This window comes from Camelus ferus, chromosome X, assembly GCF_009834535.1.
Source record: "Camelus ferus isolate YT-003-E chromosome X, BCGSAC_Cfer_1.0, whole genome shotgun sequence".
NCBI lineage: Eukaryota > Metazoa > Chordata > Mammalia > Artiodactyla > Camelidae > Camelus > Camelus ferus.
The window spans coordinates 42,420,286-42,442,989 of NC_045732.1; the positions used below are offsets into that span (position 1 = coordinate 42,420,286).

At 52.9% G+C, this 22,704-nt stretch overlaps 1 protein-coding gene across 3 annotated transcripts; it reads left to right on the top strand.

Moving 5' to 3' along the window:
* Positions 1–670: 670 nt before the first annotated feature.
* Positions 671–21,702, top strand: UBA1 (ubiquitin like modifier activating enzyme 1). 3 transcript variants are annotated; one of them, XM_032474489.1, is made up of 26 exons: positions 671–821; positions 8,569–8,685; positions 8,813–8,871; positions 8,970–9,138; positions 9,240–9,374; positions 10,365–10,471; positions 10,730–10,820; positions 10,930–11,062; positions 11,562–11,659; positions 11,754–11,900; positions 12,033–12,209; positions 12,334–12,438; positions 12,527–12,607; positions 12,971–13,126; positions 13,790–13,955; positions 14,044–14,279; positions 16,086–16,150; positions 16,395–16,590; positions 17,321–17,395; positions 17,518–17,707; positions 19,220–19,308; positions 19,606–19,698; positions 19,816–20,007; positions 20,923–21,024; positions 21,132–21,232; positions 21,370–21,702. In XM_032474489.1, exons 2-26 carry the CDS (start codon positions 8,569–8,571, stop codon positions 21,503–21,505), a joined length of 3,216 nt encoding a protein of 1,071 aa, XP_032330380.1. In that variant the 5' UTR covers positions 671–821; the 3' UTR covers positions 21,506–21,702. The 3 variants fall into 3 exon arrangements, with proteins under 3 accessions (XP_032330380.1, XP_032330381.1, XP_032330382.1); XM_032474490.1 differs by having other exon boundaries at positions 672–821; positions 14,083–14,279; XM_032474491.1 differs by lacking the exon at positions 671–821 and adding an exon at positions 3,944–4,145 and having other exon boundaries at positions 14,083–14,279.
* Positions 21,703–22,704: the final 1,002 nt, after the last annotated feature.

Consider the following 22,704-nt stretch of genomic DNA (forward strand, 5'->3'; position numbering starts at 1 on the left):
TTTTCTCCATAGCATTTAGCAGTTATCACATATATACAATATATATTTAATTGTATATTCACGTATGAGTAGACTACATACACTGTATTTAAAACATGATATACAGACGGAAATTATTAACATACTGACACTAGCTATCATGTAGTATTTATATGTACATTTTATTATACATAATTTATATTATATTCACATGTATCTAACATAATTTTAACTTATTTGTTACATTTATGGTCTGTCTCTCTGGCTAGCGTGTCAGCTCCGCGAGGACAAGGAAGAATCCCTAGCACCTGGCCCACAGCTTGAACTCCATAAATGTCAAATGAATGAACTCCTTTGGCCACCTGAACCTCAGCTTTCCCATCTGTAGGATGGGTGTGCCTTTCCATCTGGAGGTACCCTCATGTTCCGCTCCCTTTTCCTACTGCCCTCGCCGCCCACTCAGCTCCCAGCACGGCTCCTAGAATTCCACAGCCCAGGTTTTCATTTCCCCTTACCCTGGGCGCTGATGCCCACCACGTGCACCAGGCACTGGCTGACCCGGACTACCACCCCCAGCATGCCTCGCGCGTTAGGGAAGTACCACAACGCGTAGGGGTGTCTGGGTCTGACACAGGCGCCGGCGGCGCGGGAGAAGGGGCGGGCGCCCCTCTAGCTAAGCACCTATGGTGCGTCCCAAACCGGGGGCCCTCCAAGGCCCCGCGCTTCCGAGCTCCGCGCAAACTCTGGCTCTTCTTGCACGACGAAGGTGGTTTGCTCTTCCGTTGCCCCGTGGCTTCGGCTCATCTCCAGCAGGAAGGCGAGGCTTCCGCCCGGCGCAGGGGGTGAGCTGGAGCGCGGTACCCCCAAACCTCTGGACAGCATTTGAGGGAGGGAGTTCAATTTCGGGGATCCCCGAGTGGGCATATTTGGAGGCTCCGGGCCCCGGGTGGCATTTAGAGATGGCAGTTTTTGAGGGAACCCTTAGTAAGTGGCGTTTAGGGACTCCGGAGTGGGATTTGGGGGTCTGTTTGAAGAGCGTCCCTCGGAGGCAGGGTTTAGATACCCCTCCGAGGCAGGGTTTATACCTCTTGGAGGCAGGGTTCAGGGGGATGTTTGGGGAGACTCCTAGGGTCCGTGTATGAGTACTCTGTCCATGGGGCAGGGTTTGGTGTACTTTCCAAGGGTAGAGGCAAAGTTTGAGGTTTCTGAACTCAAGGCGGAATTTTGGGAGGGCTTGTTTCAGGAAAGGTCCTGGTGACAGTAGGAGCATTAGAGACCGACGTGGCATGGGGAGGTACCTATGGCCTTTGTGACCTCTGGCTCTATTATGATGTCTCACCACACTTGGGTACTAGAGGCGGAGGGACTGGACACGGTGGGGCCCCCACAGTTTTAGGAAGAGGAGCCCCCGGCCCAGGCTGGGGAAGGGACACCGGAGCCTACTTTGCTGGGCTTTTCCCCGAAGGGACTGGGTGCCACCGGGCCTTCGTTGTCCGTGGCTTTATTCGTTATTCATGAGGAGGTGGGCTGTTGAGGAAGCCCATTTTTGCCTCTTTTGCACCTGGTCCGTTGAAAGTATCAGGTTGTGAATTATTCACGAGGGGGCGGATCAGCGTGCTGAAGGGGCGTCAGTCTGCCGGGCAAATTAGATCTCACTGATTAAGCATCAAGGTGAGTAGTCCGCCCCGATGTTTCCATGGCTTTTCTAGGAGTATTGTGCATAATTCATGAGGGGCGTAGCTTTTACAGCTTCACCTGCAGGATCTGCTGTTAGCTTTCCCTGATAGGTTTCAGGATTTAAGTCTTGTATGTAGTGAAGGGATGAGGCCTCGCTCATTGTTCATTCTTTATGGCTCAGTAATCCCAGATTATCGACAAAGGGTCTAACTTCAAATCGCATCGATCCTTGCCAGCTGTGTGATCTTTGGCAAATCTTTCTGTGAGCCTGAAAAAAAATGGGTATGAGCATAATGATGATCAGATTAGTTTACACTCATTTAGCACTTTATTAGCCCATTTAATCCCCACAACAATCCCAGGAGGTAGGTTATTATCATCCCATTTTATAGATGAGGAAACTGGGACACCAGGAGGCTAGGTAATTTGCCTAAGGTTACTCACAGTCAGTGACTGGCTGACCTAGGATTCAGACCCAGTCAGTCTAGTTCAGGGTCTGTAGTTTTAATCAAATACTACATTGTTCTGCCCTCACACACCCTACTTAATGGTACTACCACTGTTAGTCCTATAGCACTATGTGCCAGGCACTGTTCTGAGCCATTTCAACATATTTCTTCATTTAAACTCCATCACAAGGTAAGTTACCATTGTTTTCATTTTAGGGGTTGGGAAACAGTGGCACTGAGAAGTGAAGTGTCTGGCCCCAAGTCACACAGCTAGTCATCAGTGGGTGGAAATGATTTTTGTGAGGGGTTAAAAACCTTCTAAGAAGGTCACCTTTGAGCTGAGACCTGAAGGACGAGAGGGAACTGATTTCCTGCTCTGCGTTCCTGAGACCAGTGGCACAATGCATGGAGAGGAAACCCTGCATAGTGGGTGATCAGTGATGTGATTTATTATTATTATTATTCAACAGAAATGTATTGGGTGCTTATTGTGTGCCTGGGGCTTTGAGGTACAGTTGTATCTCTGATGACCTGGTAGTCTATCCTACCTATTTAATGGATATGGGTGACCTTACCTTAGCATTCTGTTTTCCAGTGTAATTCTGGAATGGTGTTTCAAGGCATTATTTTTTAAAAATAATGCCCCAAATGGAGGTTCCTCTAGTAGCTGGGTTTTATATTAATATAAATATAACATTTTATATTAATATAAATATAACGTTTTATATTAATATAATGTTTTATATTAATATAAAATATATTTACATATTACCTTTATATTAATATATAATGCTCAAAAACCTTAACAGTTCCCTGTGCCAACACTGCTCTGAGCTCATTCCAAAGTTCATCTTCTCTGGTTTTCATAGTAACATATTTTGCCTTTATAAGGTAGATGGGTTCTATTACTATCTCCATTTTGCAGTTGTAGAAACTGAGGCACCTGCCAAAGACATGTAGTAAATCTGGATTTGGCGGAACCAAGGCAGCCCTGGTTCATGTGCACTTAGTCAAGGGTGGGGAGGAGGCATTTACACTTCCCCTGGGTTTCCCCTGTGGCTCTGCAGCATCTTTCATTATGCATGAACAGGAAGGCATGACCATGTTGCCTTGTCTGGAGTACCAATAGCCCCTACTTGCTGGGCAGTGCTGTCTTGAGTATTTCTGTCCATCCAGACTCATGCATAATTCACGAGTAACTGAATGGGACCTTTCATGACCTCGCTGAGTCTCCAGGTTTAGCCACTGCAGCATCACCATTCATTATTCATGAGCGGGGGGGGTAGTGTGTTTTACCTGTGTTAGCCCTATTTCCCTGCTTACAGGGTATTAGATGCAGCCATAGGCGGACCTGTCTCTTTTGTTCTTGCCCACCGGGCCTCATGCATTATTCATGAGAAGATGTAGCCTCGGTCCGCTTGACTTCCTGGCTGCAGCAAAATTATTCATTATTCATGAGCATGGGGCGTGGCTTCCATGTTTCAACATTGGCTTTCTGGATGCAGTGTGTTAGTCGACCAGCCACCCGGCCTCATGCATAATTCACGATTAGGAAATGTGGCCTTGCAGTCCTTTCTTGGTTCCCATGGTAGCCTGGCTGTAACAAAGTATTCTTTATTCATATTCCCATGGGCATGGCCTCTATGTGGTTTTACCTGTTTTCCTAGTTACGGCCACAGTAGCCAGCCACCAGATGGAGCTATTCCTCTTCGAATGAGTCACAGACAGTGTGGGACTCTCATATACATGATTCATGAATGGGCGCGGCCTGCCTGCATCCGGGTTTCTGGGGGTGGTGCCCAAGGTTTTGTTCCGGCCCCAGGCTCCGCGGTCGCCATCTTGTGTCGGCGGCGGAGGTGAAGGAGGTGGCAGGGACGAGCAGGATCACTACAGCCGGGAAAGGAGAAGACAGCGGCGGTGATTCTAGGCGGCCCAGGCGGCGGGGAGGAGGAGGAGGAGAAGGAGGAGGGTGGCGGCGGCCGGGCTTGGCTTCGGCTCCTAGAGGAGTTGGCGGCGGCGCGACCCGGGGAACCGGCATTGGTAACAAACGTCCTTTCTCGGCGCCTTGGCCGGGGCAGAGGTTTCGGGAAGTAGTGCCGGATCTGGGCCGGCGCTGGGCCAGGCTGATGTCGGGGCGGGCAGTGATGACTGGTACGCTAGGGTTCGGAGGGAAGAAGCAGGGGGCAGTTCTTGGGGCGGGGCCAGTTCCCATCCGGGACCAGCCCAATCACTTCGAGCTCCGAAATCTGACCTTGGGGTCAGACCCCCAGGATCTGCTTTTAGAGCTTCAGGCTAGCATTCCTAGTCAGGGACCTGGCCCGATCTCAAACCTTGCATCGCGGGTCGGAACTCCCTTCAGTCAGCAGTAGAGACTTACCGGGTCGGCATTCCTGGTCAAAGCCTCTTACCAGTGCATGTGGTTAAAGATCTTCCCCAGGATCTCTCTTCAGACAACCTAGTCTCAGTATTTGCCCTCGCGGCTTCCAGGAGGGATCAGACCTTAGGGAGGGTCCATTTGACTTCATTCATCTGATAGAGAGTCTTCTCTAGCATCTTCCTTCAGAATCACCCTCCCCTGCGACACACAATCGATCTACTCTCAGAGCTTCCAAGAGATCTAGACCCTGTGAAAGGCCATTTGGGCCTGGCCTCCATGTCGGAGACCCCTCCTTCACATCTCAGGGGTCTCCTAACCCCACCCCGGCCCTAGCATCTTCCATCCTAAACCCCTCCAGGCCAGCGTTTTAATTCAGAGACACCCCTCCGCATTCACCTTTAGAGACTCCTTTAATTCCTAGAATCTGCTCTCAGGGACTTCGTCTACTTTAAGGGAATGCCTCCTTTTCTGTATTCTCTTCAGAGACAACCCCTTGCAGGGCTCAGCATCCCCCCATCAGACCCCCTAACCCCTAGTATTTCGGACAGAGCCTCCCAGGGGACCAGACACGAGGGACGAACTGTTTGAACATATAATCCTCCATCAGATGTATCCCTGCCAGCCTCTGCCATTGCAGACCCTGTTGGCTCCTGGCCCCCTCCATCAGAGACTTGCCTCTCATATCCCCCCCCCCCCTTTAATCAATCTCTGCCTTCAAAAGCCAACCAGGGTTCCACCTTCTCTCACAGATCCCTTAAACCTCACATTGAGCCTAAAATCTATCCTCAGAACCTTTCAAGATCCCAGCATCTCCAGTCAGGCTTTCAGCTTCTGTTTTCAGCTTTGTAGGACCCCAACATCACTGTCATTTGTCCCTTCCCACAGCAGGCCCAGTTGTCCTCCATCAGAGTAGAAAACCCCCTTCTCAGCATCTACTCTCAGAGCCTTCATGGGATCCCACGTAATTAGTCAGAGAAACCCAACCCCACTTGGGGACCTAGCCAGTATTTGCTTACTGAACTTTCTAGGGCCAGAACTGTCTGGGCTCAGCCTCCTCTTTCCACTCTTGAGTGACTGCAGGACCTAGCAAGTACCAATCAGATCAACACAAGGCCTTTGTGCTCCATTGGAAATCCCTCCCCAACCCCACCCTGAGCTTTAGTATCCACCCTCATAGCCTCCTGGGACTCTGACATCAGTGTCAGAGACAATTCTTCTCTTGCAGGTCCCTATTATTTTTGGTCAAAGATTTCCCTCTGCCACCAGCAGAGACACCCCCCCCCCAGGGCCCCAGCATCCTATGGAGAACACCCCGGCGGCCCCCAGACCCCAGCATCTTCCTGCAGCCTCCTTTGGCCCCGGAATCCCCCACCCATTTCCTCTGCAGCCTCCAGCCTCTAGTGCAATTTTCTGCACCTTTTCTAAAAGCTGTTTTTCCAAGGACCCAAATTTGGGTCTTAACAACCTTGCCTGGCGCCGCCCCTCCTGCCCCCCAGTGCTTCTAACATCCCCTTTCCTGTCTCCCTCTGAGCCTCCATGTGCTCAGACAACTCCTGACTCCTCTCTTTTGTATTCTCAGGGATTTCTCAGTTAATCCCTTCCAGGAGGCTTGACAGGCCCCAGCATCCCTACCTAGCTTTTCTCCATACTGATAACCTGACCCTGTGCCTTCCCCCTCTCAAATCTGCCCAGGACTCTAACCTCAAACCTTCTTCTCTGCTTTTGATGGTAGAGAATGCCCAGGCTTCAAAATCACCAGGCAATTTCTGAAACTCTCTAAGCCTCAGTTCAGCTTTGCTGAACAGTTGATGGTATTTGCATCCTAACTGGGGCCTGAGCATATGTTCAGGGGGAAAGGGTATCAATTTTATGCTGGGAATAGGGGATCTTTAGCTCCTTCCTGGGGTTTCTTCCCCAGACCCCTTCTGCTTGCCTTGAGACTGGCCTGTTCCAAACCTCTGCAGTTGAAATCCACTCTCAGATCATCAACCAAAACTTGCTTAGAATCCTTGCTGGCAGCACTAGCTACCCAGAGTTAAAAGGTCCTGATAGCAAAGATCTCTTAGGCCTGGATCATCTCTGATTTAGGGAATGGGGAGATGGTGTGTCCCAAACAACCAAACCGGTGACAAGGCAAGGAGATAACTCCAGTAATGGAGGCTTTTGCAGATGCCCAGGGAGGAGCTTATGTCCTCAGATCGCTGAGTTCTGACCACAGACCTTGACTTTTTTAATCTCCCTAGCAGCTCCTTGAGGATAGTTCCATTTGTTCCTGCTTTGGGGGAAAAAGTGGGGCTCAGAGGAAATGCGATCCCTACCCCACGTCAGGAAGCCAGTAAATGGAAAAATGGGATTTGCCTGGGTCTTCCTGTTAACTCACCAAGTCTCTCCCTACCTAGGCTGGGTTTTAGCATTCCCAGCAGTTCAGCTGGGTGACTTGGCCCTAGGCAGCCTCCTGGGTCCCCTTCCCTCACTTCTTAGCCTTGGGAGCTGGGCCCTGGGTCCTGACTCTCTTCCCTCAGGAGGCATTTGGCAAACAATCCAGCACCAGCTGCATGACTCTGGGCAAGTGACTGGAGTTCTCTGAGCCTTTGTTTTCTTTTTTTGTGATGTGGGTATAAGGTTATCTGGTTTGTGGGCATTGTTAGGATTAGACAAAGCCCTTTACCCTGTGACTGATAGGCAGTAAGCTCTTAGTAGATGGTGGGGAGCCCTCGTCATCTTGTTTAGTGCTACAATGTGACAGGTGCCAAGATGGAATCTTAGGTACAGGGAGGGTACTTGGTGTGACTGGGTGTCAGAAAAGGCTCTGTGTAGGAGAACAGAGGCTTAGAGGAGCATTGTGGGTGAGGGGGAATGATCGGGGATCCTGCCGTCTCTCCCCGCCCTCAAGACATCACTTCCACAGCAGGACTGCATTGTTCTGTCTCTGGGACCTAGTCCTCGTAAGCTCGGGTTTTCCTGTTTGTCTGGCAAAGACAATCAACCCTGCCTTACAGGGGTGGGACCATTGAGGGGATGAAATGCCGTATCGTCGGGAGGCAGCCTGGGTCTCAGGGTCAGCAGATTCTGGTGTGGTTCCGGCTCGGCTACTCTGGTTGTGGGTCCCTTCATCAAGTCACCAAAACATCTCTAGCGGATTTTTTTCCTCCAGTGTGAGTTGGGGGATGTTACTGATAGTAGTCCAAACCTCATGGGGGTGCCCTGAGGACAAAGTGAGGCACAGCTCATAAAGTGCCTAGTTTGACATTTGGCACAGGGAGGACTCCTGATACACATGCAGCCATCGTTACTGTTGGCCTGTTTACAGGGCTCCACATGCAGACAAGGCGTGGGAAGTGTGTGTTTTCTGTCTCCCAGTGACCTCTTTTATGAGCCCTGAGTGTTTTCCCCTCCCAGAGCTTGGGGTGGCAGGAGGGAATTGGACTTTGTAAAACTCTCCTCCCTAAGCCCCTCTGGGGACTGAGTTCTCGGCAAGGTATCTCCTGCCATCATGCTACCCTGGTGGATGTCTGAGCTGCATTTCCCTCCTGCACGCCTGTTGCCGGGGTTAAGGGAGAGGAGAATGGCTGCTTGCTCTTGCCTACCTGCTCTGTGCGAGGCTCTCTGGTCTGGGTTAAATCTCATCACCTCAGCAGCTCCATGGGGTAGGTAAGTGGTATTATCACTGCTTTTTTACAGGCAAGGGAACTGAGCCCAGAAGGGTTAAATGAGAACAGTTGAGTGGCAGGGTCTGACCTGAAGTTACATCCTTCCTCTGACTCCCCAACAAGTACATTCTTCTTGTCACTCCTCCCCGCCCTCCCCCCCCCAGGATTGCAGTCTCTCCCTCATTATGCTGGCTGGGGAGAAAGGCGAATGGCCTAGTGGTCAGCAGCATGGATTGCAAGCCAGACCATGGGTTCGGATCTTAGCTGTGACAGCTGTGTGACCCTGGGCAAGTCACCTTACCTCTCTGTCCCTGTCTCCTGTTCTGTAAAATGGGGCTATTAGCCCTTATGTCTCTGGTTTTCCCACAGTCGCTGCTAACCAACAGAAACACGCATGTGCCCCAGGCTCACCTCTGACCTTTTTTTTTCCCTCCAGATGTCCAGCTCGCCGCTGTCCAAGAAACGTCGCGTGTCCGGGCCTGATCCAAAGCCGGGTTCTAACTGTTCCCCTGCCCACTCTGTGTTGTCCAACGTGCCCTCTGTGCCAACCAACGTGAGTGTCTTCCTCCTGGAGACAGGCAGGAGAGGTGGTGGGAGGGGAAGCTTTTTGTGTTGCTGTCTGTCCGTTCCTGCCCTACTCCTGTGGTCTCCCTGAACCTGTTCCTCCCCTCCATCCCTAGGGAATGGCAAAGAACGGCAGTGATGCAGACATAGATGAGGGCCTTTACTCCCGGCAGCTGTAAGTGGGGACAAGGTGGGACTGCGAGGTGGGTGGAGCGCTGAGAGGAAAGGTCAGGAGGGCCTGGCCCTGACCTGTGACGCCCCCTAACCTGGCAGGTATGTGTTGGGCCATGAGGCAATGAAGCGGCTCCAGACGTCCAGCGTGCTGGTGTCAGGCCTGCGGGGCCTGGGCGTGGAGATCGCCAAGAACATCATCCTTGGTGGGGTCAAGGCCGTCACCCTGCATGACCAGGGCACCGCCCAGTGGGCTGACCTCTCCTCCCAGGTACCTCGTCCCATCCTCCTCCTCCCCTGCCGAGGCCCGAGCCTCCCGCCACCCCCCGGGCTCTGCAGTCAGTGCCCTCCTTCCCTCACTCCCCTTGGCAGTTCTACCTGCGGGAGGAGGACATTGGGAAAAACCGGGCTGAGGTCTCCCAGCCCCGCCTCGCTGAGCTCAACAGCTACGTGCCTGTCAGCGCCTACACTGGGCCCCTCGTGGAGGACTTCCTCAGCGGCTTCCAGGTACCTGGGCCCACCGCTCCGCCTCCGCCCGGTTCTCTCAGAGCCTGTCTCTGGTTTGCTTGCTGCATCAATACTTAACGGGCTGGCGCATGTGCCAGATGTCATGCTGAGGATGCAGACAGGGGATGCGGGCAGGATTTAGAGCCCGGACCTGCCTTTTCAAGGGGGAAGATGTGAGCCTACAGGCCTTACAGCATAGTGGTTCCGTGCCCACCCTGGAGCCAGATGGCCTTGGTGCGGGTTTCTGGTTGTCCTAGTGGGACCTCGGGCAGGTTGCTGAGTCTCCTGTGCCTTCCTTTGGTCTGTTTGTAGACATGGGAGTGGTAGGAATGCCGTCTTCATAGAGAGTTTGTGAGGGCTAAGCACTTAGAATAGTAGCTGGCATGTGATAAGGGCCATCTGGTTGGTTGTTAGCTAAAAACTCTGGGCTAGAAAGAGGAGCTGTGAGTGCTGAGATTCTGCCCTGGGGTGTCCCAGCGAGCCTGGACGCTGCTGCCGAACCCTGATGTCACAGTGGGAGCTCACCTTGATGGGAATGGGTGGGCATTCAGGCGGAGAGCAAAGCCCGGAGGATCTTGGCTGAGCAGGTGTTGTCTTGAGAATTGGGAGCAAGTGGGTGTGGTAGGAGTGAGCTCAGACTTTGGCTGGGGAGGAAGCTTTACTTGTGTCTCGCAGGGCATGGCAGGGTTTTAGGCAGGCAGCAGTGGGTGTTGTTGGCAAATGAAGGAGTCAGCTGTTCTCCAAACTCTGTCCTCCCAGCTGCCTCTTTTCCTTGCCTGCTGTGGTCTAGGGATTCACATTTCCCTTCAGTGAGTTTCGCCCTAGTTGAATCTGATACAAAGTAGATACTTTGTGTCTGTGTAAGCTGAACCAGCAAATCCTTAAGGTCTCCCTGAGCCCTTGTACCAGCCTCCCTCCATTGTCTTTTCCTCTCCCCTCGGCCCTACTACTGCTTGGCCCTCCCTCGCCTGAGCCGCCTCCTCTCCACAGGTGGTGGTCCTCACTAACACCCCCCTGGAGGACCAGCTGCGGGTGGGTGAGTTCTGTCACAGCCGTGGCATCAAGCTGGTGGTGGCAGACACGCGGGGCCTGTTTGGGTGAGTACCTCCTACCCTCTTCCCCCGACCCATCAAGACCCGGTCAACCCCCCCAAGCTCTCCCTGCCCTCAGCCCCCCTCGGCTCCCCGGATTTTGGATGCCGTGTGTTGACGTCTCCCCATGTAGCATGAGCGCCATCTGATGCCCTGCAGTGATGGGCTGAATTTGCTCAGCAGCTACTCGCTGCATCTGGAGGGACACATGAGGTCCCTGTGCACATGGGACTCAGGCATCAGCCCTGTTGCCTCCCTCTACAGGCAGCTCTTCTGTGACTTTGGAGAGGAAATGATCCTCACAGACTCCAATGGGGAGCAGCCGCTCAGTGCTATGGTTTCCATGGTCACCAAGGTGAGGAGGCCAGCCTCAGGGGTCCTGGCGGGCAGATGAGCAGCAGCAGGCTTTCCTGTCTGCTCCTGGTACCCTGGGCCTGCTTCTGAGGCACTCCTCCTTTAACCAGGACAACCCCGGCGTGGTTACTTGCCTGGATGAGGCCCGACATGGCTTTGAGAGTGGCGACTTTGTCTCCTTTTCGGAAGTACAGGGCATGATTGAACTCAATGGAAGTCAGCCCATGGAGATCAAAGTCCTGGGTGAGCTAGGGCCATGGGGAATCAGGGGAGATGGAGGTGTGTCCCTGGGCTCCACGTGAGCGGAGACACATTCTGGGTGTCTGAGATGAACCAGAGACAGAGTCCCCTGGGGCCCACCCAGAGCTGGGGACCTCGGGGCAGAGGTGCTGTCTCGGGTTTGAGCTGTTCCTAGACTAGGTCACTGGTATCTGCACTGAGGGGGGAAAGGTCTCTGGTGTCTGAACAGAGCAGATGAGAGGGTCCACTCGTGTCTGAACTAATCCAGACAGGGAACAGAATGTCTTCTGGTATAGACTTGGGGTCGGGTGCACAAGGTCTCGGGCTCTAAGCTGGCTCTGGGACGGGGGAAGATAGTTTCTAACGTTCACGTGGAACCTGGGCTGGAGAGGAGACGGCTCCTGATGTCTGAGCTGGCTCTGGGAAGGGTTTTTCCTCATCCTGTGGGTCTGGGCAGTTTTAAGGGGGTTGGGTAGTCTGACAGCTTCCCTGTCTACTGTAGGTCCTTACACGTTTAGCATTTGTGACACCTCCAACTTCTCCGACTACATCCGTGGCGGCATCGTCAGTCAAGTCAAAGTACCGAAAAAGATCAGCTTTGTGAGTGTGGGGGATAGTGGGCTGTGGGAGCGCTCCTGGGCATTTCCGGTTCTCCGTTCCTCTCTTCTGGTTCTAATGCCCTGCACCCCCACAGAAATCCTTGCTGGCCTCCCTGGCAGAGCCTGACTTTGTGATGACGGACTTTGCCAAGTATTCCCGTCCTGCCCAGCTGCACATTGGCTTCCAGGCTCTGCACCAGTTCTGTGCTCAGCACGGCCGACCCCCTCGGCCCCGCAATGAGGTGGGTGGGTGGGTGAACCAGCCAGTTCAGGTGACCTTGGCACTGAAGGCCCTCCATGCCTCTCTACGGGCTCCCCCCACTTCTGGTGGAGTGGCCTGACAGGCGCGCTCTTGATTCCTTCTGCCCCACCAGGAGGATGCGACGGAGCTGGTGACCTTAGCACGGGCTGTGAATGCTCGAGCCCTGCCAGCAGTGCAGCAGGACAACCTGGATGAGAACCTTATCCGGAAGCTGGCATATGTGGCTGCTGGGGATCTGGCGCCCATAAACGCCTTCATTGGGGGCCTTGCTGCCCAGGAGGTCATGAAGGTCAGCACAGGGGGAGAAGGGCAGCGTTGGGGTGGGCCAGGCACCTCCCTGACTCCATCACTTGTCCATCTGTGACAGTCCCCAGTTGGTCACTGCCACTTCCTCTCTCCTGCCCCATCCCCAGGCTTGCTCTGGGAAGTTTATGCCCATCATGCAGTGGCTGTACTTTGACGCACTGGAGTGTCTCCCTGAGGACCAAGAGGCCCTCACAGAGGACAAGTGCCTCCCAGTATGTGAACGGGGGCCCTGGGGAAGGTGTCATTGGGGACGTTTCTGGTGAGGCCCCTCTCTGACCCTCCTCCCTTTGCATTCTTCAGCGCCAGAACCGTTATGATGGGCAGGTGGCTGTATTTGGCTCAGACCTGCAAGAGAAGCTGGGCAAGCAGAAGTACTTCCTGGTGAGCGATCCCCTTGGACACCCATTTCCTTCATCTCCCTGGCCTCTGGCCACTTCTTACCAGTCTCCTCCTGCCTCCTGAGGGAGGCTCTTTTGATTCTTGTATCTCTGTCGCATAACTTTAGCCATTTTTTTTAATCTTGAGGGAAAACTTGGTGTGTCCTTCGGTTTGCCTCATCTTGTGCCTTGTGTCTCTTCCTTCAGGTGACCCTGGGTTATTTCTTAGAGCCCTGGCACTTGATGTGACACTAAACAGTCTTCCCTTCTCTTGCTGTCTTCAGGGGAAGTGAGGAGTGACGGGTGGCTTCACGCTGACCTGCAGCACCCTGACCAGCCTCTGTGTCTCTTCTCGGCTGTCTTCTAGGTGGGTGCAGGGGCCATTGGCTGTGAACTGCTCAAGAACTTTGCCATGATTGGGCTGGGCTGTGGGGAAGGTGGAGAAATTGTCATCACAGACATGGACACCATTGAGAAGTCAAATCTGAACAGGCAGTTTCTGTTCAGGCCCTGGGACGTCACGGTGAGTGGGCTTGTCATCTTGTTTCCTCCTGTCTTTCGTTCTCATTCTTTCTGGAAAAGGGGCTTGACTGCCTTTTTTTTCTCCTTCATCTCTTTTCTGGTTTCTCTCTGTCACTCGTTCAATGAAACATTTAATTTCCATTGATTCTACCATTTTTTATCTTCTTTCTTTTTTTCTTTTTCCTTGACTACTAGTGCTGGTTGGGACAATGTGTTGGGGGTCCCAAGTTCAGTGACTCACGAGGAGGACTCAGCATATAGTTCTAATCACCGCTGTGATTTCTTCCACCAAAAGGATGCGAGACAAAATAAGCAAAGGGAACTAGCTCACTGGGAGAAGTCTGGGGGAGACCAGGCACACGTTTCCAAGACTCCTTTCCTGGTGGAGTCGCACAAGACATGCTTAATTCCCCCAGTAGCGAGTCACAATAACATGTGTGAGATGTTGCCAACCAGGGTAGCTCATTAGAGACTCATGGTCCTATCCGTATGGTCCTGTCACGGACTGTCTCCTCCCACACCAGGGAGCCTCCTGAACTCGGGGCCTGGTTCTTCCCAGCATTAAATGAGTCAGCCTTCGGGAGGACAGCTCTGTAGAGATTCGCTGGGTGCACGCATGAATGACTGAGCTCTGTTCCCCCATTCCCACCCTGACCCCCACTAGAAGCTAAAGTCTGACACGGCCGCTGCAGCTGTGCACCAGATGAATCCGCACATCCGGGTGACAAGCCACCAGAACCGCGTGGGCCCGGACACCGAGCGCATCTATGACGACGATTTCTTCCAAAACCTGGATGGTGTGGCCAATGCCCTGGATAACGTGGATGCCCGTGAGTTTGGAGGCGGGGGAGGAGGTCAAGGGCCAAGGTGTGTGTGTGTGTGTATGTACATCGGAGGTGCCCGTCTTCCTGTCCTCAGGAAGGCACTCAGGTGGTGTCGTGACTCCCCGCCCCCCAGGCATGTACATGGACCGCCGCTGTGTGTACTACCGTAAGCCACTGCTGGAGTCGGGCACACTGGGCACCAAGGGCAACGTGCAGGTGGTGATCCCCTTCCTGACAGAATCATACAGCTCCAGCCAGGACCCCCCGGAAAAGTCCATCCCCATCTGCACGCTGAAGAACTTCCCCAACGCCATCGAGCACACCCTGCAGGTGATCAGCGTCGGGGGCAGAGCGCAGGGAGCAGCCGTGTGGCCTCTCGGCCACCAGCCCCTGTGCTTTTTCATTTTCCTCTAAACTTTCCCCTTTCACTCCCCACTGTGCAGCCTCAGTTTCTAGAATGATTCATTCTTTTTTTGCTTTAGTTTTACTTTGAAATTTTTTCAACATTTAGTTAAATACAAAGAATAGTATGGGGAACACTCAGATATGCCTAGATTTAACACTTGTTAATGTTTTGCCGCATTTTGTTCTTAGATTCATGTATTTATTTATTCTTTTGCTGAAGTGTGTCGTGGACATCACAACACTTCACTCCCTATGTTTCCTCAAAGGGAGGATGTGTTCCCACAAAACATGTTCTCAGCCTCAGCACTGTAGACAGTTGAGGCCTGAAATTCTTTGTCATGGGGGCGTCCTGGGCACTGTGGGATGTTCAGCAGCATCCCTGGCTTCTACCCACTGGATGCCAATAGCACCTTCTTCCAGCTGTGGCAACTAAAAATGTCTTCAGACGTTGCCAGATGTCCCCTGGGGGCAAAATCGCTCCCAGTTGAGAACTGCCGCTGTCTAACCGAAACGCCACCTTCATGCTGAACGGGAGTTAGTGATACTTCCTTACTGTCTCTCCTAGGTATTTATTTGTCTTTAATACTCAGTCCACATTCAGGTTTCCCCCACTGTTGGCTTAAGGTGGATTTAAGAGCTGGTTTTCCAGGATGATTTTGTTTGGGTGGTGTGTATACATACAGAGTACAGAGCAGTGCACATGTCATCTGGCTGAGGTTTTATAAAGAGAACATATGTAGGTGTGCAGCACCCGGACCACAGGCCAGAACCTAAGGGTAAACCATTGTGCTATCAGATGATTCTTAGTACAGTCTGGGAGCAAGCCATTCAGAATGTTTAGTAGCAGTGTGGGGGTGGGAACAAAGTCGGGAGGGAGAAAACCACTCCCCCCCGCCAACTTCCCCTTCCACCTCTGCAGTTGCAGACTAGGCGTGTGTGTGTTCGCGCACCCCCCCCCCCCCCCCAGTCTCCCCACGTGTGACCTTGGACTCACCCTCTCCATGCCCCTGATTCCTCCTCTGTGAAAGGGAGCTGACAGTAGTGTCTACTTCACAGAGCTGTATAAAGCACTCAGCATTTACTATGTATCTGGTGCTGCCTTAAATAAGCAACATATGTGTATACTTGCAACCCGTGAGGTCGGCGTTACTGTTTACAGTATGTTTTGGAAAGGAGGGCACAGAAGTGTTACTAGGTGTTCCTGAGGTTACAAAATTAGATGCTATGTAACAACTGGGTTTGAACCTGGATCTCTAACATGTATATCCTCCAAACCCCCTTGCCAGTGACTGCATTTACTGTCCTAGAGAGTTCTCAGAATTTTCTGCCTTGTTTGCTCTAAGTCCTCAGGACCTGTATAGGAATTATTTTTGTTTTGGGTCTGAATTTTTTTGTTTTTTTGGTTTTTTTTCCTTTTGAATTATATACATAGCTGAATTTTTTTTTTCTTTACTGAGGCATGACATACTTTGAGTAAGGTACACAGACCTTAATGTTTTCACACATTGACTAGTGTAGCCACTGTCCAGATCAAGTTCAGTTGGTTTTTAAATTGAGGTGCTGGGAGTGGGGAAGGTTGGGAGCAGTGGTCGCGGGGGGGGGGGGGGCTTCCCTTCTCCCAGAGCAGCTGCGTTCTTTCTGTTTGATTTATTCGCTGGTGGTCTTTCTGATGCTTCTGGAAGCCCGTTTTGTCAGCCATGGCCATCCGTAACCCATTTGCTCTGTCCACAGTGGGCTCGGGACGAGTTTGAAGGCCTCTTCAAGCAGCCGGCGGAAAACGTCAACCAGTACCTCACGTAAGTCAGCAAAGGCCCCGTCAGGCCGCCTGCCGCCCGCCGCCCGCCAGCCGCGGAGTCCTGCCTGCTCTCCCCGCTGCCGCCCCCAGCCCCAGGCGCGCTTCTCCAGTGAGGCAGCAGATGCTCAGGCCTCGTTGTGCTGGGGGTCCGGACTAGCTTTCCGTGGAGAGAGTGGGGTTGCCCTGGAGCCCGCCCTGGGGCTGCTGTGTAATCTTGCCCCTTTGACCCCTCCGATTCCCGATAGAGACCCCAAGTTTGTGGAGCGGACCCTGCGGCTGGCGGGCACCCAACCCCTGGAGGTGCTGGAGGCCGTGCAGCGCAGCCTGGTGCTGCAGCGGCCACAGACCTGGGCCGACTGTGTGACCTGGGCCTGCCACCACTGGCACACCCAGTACTCTAACAACATCCGGCAGCTGCTGCACAACTTCCCTCCCGACCAGGTAACGCCCACCTGCCGGCTCCGTTTGGAGGAATGCCTTTTCCCGAAACAGAAGCCTGCTGTGAGCTCTCCCCGGGGCGCCTCCCGGTCACCAGTGCAGCTGCGGCAGGCGGCCTACGGCCTGGGGATCTCAGTAGAATGATTGAACCTGACCCGTCTTTTGCCGGCCCCTCTCCTTCGAGCAAGAGACTTCATTTCTGTTGCCCTTCCCTGTGGTGTGGGCTGACTCATACCCGCCTCCCAGGACCCTGGGGGTCATGGGGAGAAATTTTGGAGTTAAGAGCTCAAGAATCAGCGGGGGTTCAAATCGCAGCTCCATTAACACTTGGACAAGTCACCTGGCTTCTCTCTGTACTTCAGTTTGCTCATCAGTGAAGCAGAGATAATAATAATCTGCCTCGTGGGGGCTCTCGGGAGGATTGGCTGGTATTTACTAATGTTAAGCTAGTACAGTGCCAGGTCACTCGTAAGAGTTTGTTAAATGGCTGTTTGTTGCACAAAGTAAGTGCCCAGGAGTTTTCTCAGGGAGGCCCCTGGTTCAGCCTGGCAGCAGAATTTCCATCTACAGGACCCTACAGTCTGGATCGTTCATGATTGACGCCAGCCCCCTGTGCTCACCCAGCTGGGGATAGTGAGTCAGGGCACACCCAGGGCCAAGGTGAGAAGTTAGGAGTGTTGCAGAGGTGTTCCATCTCAGGTCCTGCTCCTCAAAAATCTCTCTACTTCTTTAGCTCACAAGCTCAGGAGCTCCGTTCTGGTCTGGGCCCAAGCGCTGTCCTCACCCACTCACCTTTGATGTCAACAACGTAAGTCTCCTTGCAAGTCTCCTGGGTTCAGGCAGAGGGGCAGGTGGGTGGGTGGAAAGGAGGCTGAGACGCCCCAGCCAAGAGCTGAAGTGCTCACCCTTCCGGGCCCTGCCCTCTCCCAGCCCCTGCACCTGGACTACGTGATGGCTGCCGCCAACCTGTTTGCCCAGACCTATGGGCTGTTAGGCTCTCAGGACCGAGCTGCCGTGGCTACACTCCTACAGTCTGTGCAGGTCCCCGAGTTCACCCCCAAGTCCGGCGTCAAGATCCACGTCTCTGACCAGGAGCTGCAGAGTGCCAATGCCTCTGTTGGTGAGGATGCTGAGCCAGTCGGCCAGGAGTCACCACCCCCACTTGTCCCCTCCCTGCCCAGTCCAGCCTCCCAGCCCGTCCTCTGCCCCGGCACTGCTCTGTGACCCCTATTCTGAGGCTTCCCCACACCATCCTTTGAGACTCCCTTTACAATGAGGTTGGGTTAAATTCTGTCCCTCACTCTCTTCCCCCACCCATACTCTGGCCCTCAGGAGAACTAGCTGTTTCTCTTGTTTTACGTGTATTCGCCTTGAAAAGAGCAACTTTTCTCTGTTTCTCCTCAATCTGTTTATCTGGAGGATACGATTTCCACTAGCGGTCTCCCTCCCTTGATACCTGACCCCATCTTCCCACCCCCATGTTCCTGTGTGTGCGTCTTCACTGTAGTATTGCCCTCCATATCGCTTTCTTCATCTCCCTCCCCACGTCTCTGTCCCAGTTCCCCATCTCTCTCCATCTCTTTCCCCCAGCTCATGCTGTATATCGGGGTAAAGCACCAAATAGTGACTCTTCCAGGCTTTGCAGACCATTTAGCGTCTGCAGCTAATCACCTCTGCAGTTGAGGCACAAAAGCAGCCATACGCAACTTAGAAACGAACGAATGTGGCTGTTTTCCAATACAGTTTTATTTGTAAGACAGGTGGCAGGCTGAATTTGGCTCATAAGACCATAGTTTGCAGATCCCTGGTCTGTGTATTTATCCACCTGGCCTCCCCTCCCTGTCTCTCTCCCTCTATAAAGAATGCATCTGTAGCTGTGTCGGCTCCCTCCGCGTTGACCTCCCACCTCTCTCCCCTGTCTTTCTCTCCATATTATCTTCTCCCATGTCCCTATCTTCCTTCCCAAATATGTACGCCTCATGTTCCTCTGTATATTTCTTCCACTTCTGCATTTCAGCCATATTTCTTCCATCTTTCTCCTCATATACAAGTACATGTATGTCTCTGTATATTGTATATAATGAGTATAAAATATATGTGAAACATGTATGTGTAATGTATATAAGATACATCTATAATGTGTATAAAATCTCTTCTCACCCATCTCACCCTCTATATGCCCCTATTCTCCACTTTCCATATCTTCTGTCCCCCTCTATATCTTTCCTTTATATCCACATCTGCCTATTTCTCCCAACTTCCCCTCCTCTTTTTCTCCTGTATCCTCCATGTCTCCCCATCTCTTTCTACATCATTCTCCCCGAGTCCTACAGCTCTCCCATCTTGATCTCCATCTCCACGTTCTCCTCATGACTTCACTTCAGTTCCTTAGTGTCTCTAGAGATAGCTCTCTCGATTTACTGCCCCCTCCCCCATTCTGTCTTCTTCAGGCTTGTACTCTGTTGTCCTGCTCCATCCACCTCTCCCCATGGCCCTTCCTCTCTCCCAGGATGTCTTTCCTTTTCAGGTCCTTTATCTACCTGAACACCTTTTGCCCCACCTGGGGTCTTGTTTCTACCACAGACCCTGGCCTGGGACCAAAAGGGTTGATGGTGTCCCTCTCTTCCTGCAGATGACAGCCGTCTGGAAGAGCTCAAGGCCACACTGCCCAGTCCCGAAAAACTCCCGGGGTTCAAGATGTACCCCATCGACTTTGAGAAGGTGCTGGATGGGAGCCCTGGGCAGGCAGGGGGATGGGCTAAGCACAGACGGGCTCAGGCAGAATAGGTCTCTGGGGATCTGGAGGCAGCCCCAGGCCTTTGTGGGGATTGGATCACGGGCCTGCTACTTGGCCCTGAACAAATAGGTGCTCCCAGCCATGCCTTTGTGATCTGAGGGCCCAGCAGGTAATTGTAGTGGAGGATACTTGCATCACCAAAGGCCAGGAGTCCTCTTCCCTCTCTGATCCTCTCCTCCCTGTCTCCCTATGTTCCTCCCTTAACTGCCTGCTCATAAAAGGATGATGACACCAATTTCCATATGGATTTCATTGTGGCTGCATCCAACCTCCGGGCAGAGAACTATGACATTCCCCCTGCAGACCGGCACAAGGTGAGGGGAATCTAGACCTGACGTCCCACCCGCTGCCAGGCTGGAGTTGCCCATTTTCCATCCCTTGTGTAGACTCTGCACCCCTTCTGCCTTAACTACCTGCTTCCTGCCTCACAGAGCAAGCTGATTGCAGGGAAGATCATCCCGGCCATTGCCACTACCACAGCAGCCGTGGTTGGCCTTGTGTGTCTAGAGCTGTACAAGGTGGTGCAAGGACACCGACAGCTTGACTCCTACAAGAATGGTTTCCTCAACTTGGCCCTGCCCTTCTTTGGCTTCTCTGAACCCCTTGCAGCACCCCGTCACCAGGTGAGGGCCTGCGTCAGGGCAAGTGGGTTTGTGGGTGGGGTGTTTCTCTGTACGGCTGGCTCTGGTTTGCTTCATAGACTGTCACCAGGAGAGGGTTTCTGTCAGTGTTGTACCTGTTCCTTTTTTGTACCCCCTTGTTCATTTATTCACTCATCATATTTTTTAGTACCTTCTGTGTGCTAAGTACTGGTCTGATTCTGCCTGTGGAAGTCCTCATAAAAGCTATTTGAATATTAGATGATTATTAATAACTGCACAGTAGTAGCGCCCAGCATTTATTGGGTGCTTACTATCATTAAGTGCTTTTACTTATTACTTCATTCATTAATTCACCCAAATATTTATTGAGCACCTACTATATGCTAGGTATTCTTACAGCTGCTAAGATTGTATTAATGAAATAGAAGAACACAATAAATGATTTTGGGACCCCCCCCCCAAAAAAAGAGCAGAATAAGAAAGACTTGAGAGTACCAGGTAGTTTGGGATTTTAAATGTGGGACGGTCAGGAATGGCCTTGCAGAAAAGATAACGTGAGTCCAGACTTGGAGGAGGCGAGGAGACAGGGCCATGCAGGCTTTGCGGGGAGGGTTCCAGGCAGAGGAACCAGTCTCTGCGGGGGTACTGAGGGAGGAGTATGCCTGGCATGTTTGAGGAAGAAGTTATTAGAGCAGAGGGAATGAGAGGATGAGGGGATGGGAGACGGAAGAAGAGAATAGGATTCCAGTGACTTAAGGCCTTGTCGGTTATCATAAGGGTTTCAGTGCTCACTCGGCGAGACGAAAGCCACAAGAAAGCTTTGGGCAGAATCGGCTTGTGGTCTGCCTTAGCATGTCTGCATGAGTGGAGGGGGAGACTGACGGAGGTGGGCCGTCTGGTGGCGCTTGTGCCATTGGCCTGCTCCTTGTCCCGCAGTACTATAACCAAGAGTGGACGTTGTGGGATCGCTTTGAGGTACAGGGGCTGCAGCCCAACGGTGAGGAGATGACCCTCAAACAGTTCCTTGACTACTTTAAGGTGAGGCCCCTTTCTCACTGTCACCCCACCTGGGGGCGGAATGTGCTGGTGACCCGCTAGCCTGAGCACCCCCGTGACACTGCTGTCCCCCTTCCCTCCTCCTCCAGATAGAGCATAAGCTGGAGATCACCATGCTGTCCCAGGGTGTGTCTATGCTCTACTCCTTCTTCATGCCAGCCGCCAAGCTCAAGGAACGGTTGGATCAGCCGTGAGTTGGGTGTCGGGGAGCCTCAACTTGTAGCTCTCCTCCTCCTGTGGGCTGCCCTGCACCTCCTCTGCCCCCAGCTGCCCGCCCCTCCTCACTTACATTTTTGTCTCCCCGACCCTCTGCTCCTCCGCCCCTAGGATGACGGAGATCGTAAGCCGTGTGTCGAAGCGAAAGCTGGGCCGCCATGTGCGGGCGCTGGTGCTTGAGCTGTGCTGCAACGACGAGAGCGGCGAGGACGTCGAAGTCCCCTATGTACGATACACCATCCGCTGAGCCCTCTCCTCTCCTGTAGACGGACCCCAGGCCCCTTCTCCAGACCCCTCTCCAGCCCAGGGCTCCCGTTTGGCCTCTGGCAGTGGCCCAGCTAGCCAAGCGTGGTGTTCCCTCGTCATTCCCTCCCTGAATCCCTCTTGCCGCTGCTTTCTACCTTGTTTGGAACCTGAGTCCTAATAAAGAGTTATTAACCCAGACATGGACACCCTGCTTGTCCCAGGGAAGGAAGGGACTTCCTGGAGCTCTCTGGTTCAGTTGGTAACCCAAAGGGCTCCGCCTCATCCCAGTTTCCTGCCAGTTTCCTGGACAGAGAAAATGTGAAATGTGGAAACTGCCATTTCTTCCTCCTGCCCTCCCTGCTTAGGGAGAAAGGGGGCACCGGTGAGGCCATAGAGAGCAGGTACCTAGGTCCATGTGACTTCGTTTGAGCAGGGTTCAAATTCTGCCTTCCCTATCTCTAGCTCCTAACTCCCTGCCGTGTTGATTTTGAGAGGTAGTGGAGAATAGTGTTTGAGCAAGTCCTTTAACTCCTCTAGCCTTATCCCCCACCTCTGTGAAGCATACAGCATATGCCCTTGCCCACTCCCTCTCATGACTTTTTTTCTTGGCCTATGCTGCTTGGGTGACCTCGCCCTCTCCTTCTGTAAAGAGGAGAGTTAGGGCAACCAGTCGGCCAGGGCTTGGTCAGTGTGGCTTATGTCCTTGGGGAAGATCCCTTCCCACCTGGGTCAAAGCACTCAGACCCTGGACAAGCCTTTAGCATAGTGGCTCCCAGTGCCAAGAATGCCTGTGGTCCCCTTAGTTCAACTTCCCTGCTGCAGGGGGGACTCAGCAGCTCTGCTGGACTGAGGAATGCCAGTGTTTGTGAATGCCAGTGTTTGTGCATACTTTGCAGTTTTGATGAAAATATTTGGCTGAGAACATCCGTAGAGGAAAAGCCCCTTTCCTGTCCTTCAGGCCTGGTCTGCCTGTTGTGAGGCCTCCTACTTTTGAGAAGAGCTGGCTGTGGGTTGTTGATTGGTTCGAGCAGGCAGTAGGAGGCTCACCATGAGCCCCACCAGGACTGCAGAGCTGCCCACACCCCGTCCTTGGTTTTGGCTGAGCACCCTAGACAGTTGAAAGCACCAATCTGACTGGCCACCTGGTGCCTGAGGATGCCACTCATACTTCTGTCCCTCACCCAGCCAGATTCCAACTTC

Excerpts from the sequence above, each read along its gene's own strand:
- UBA1 (XM_032474489.1), top strand. The coding sequence starts at position 8,569 with ATGTCCAGCTCGCCGCTGTCCAAGAAACGTCGCGTGTCCGGGCCTGAT. Across the intron at positions 11,660-11,753 it reads TACCGAAAAAGATCAGCTTT|AAATCCTTGCTGGCCTCCCT; the intron begins GTGAGTGTGGGG and ends GCACCCCCACAG. Across the intron at positions 12,439-12,526 it reads CAGAGGACAAGTGCCTCCCA|CGCCAGAACCGTTATGATGG; the intron begins GTATGTGAACGG and ends TGCATTCTTCAG.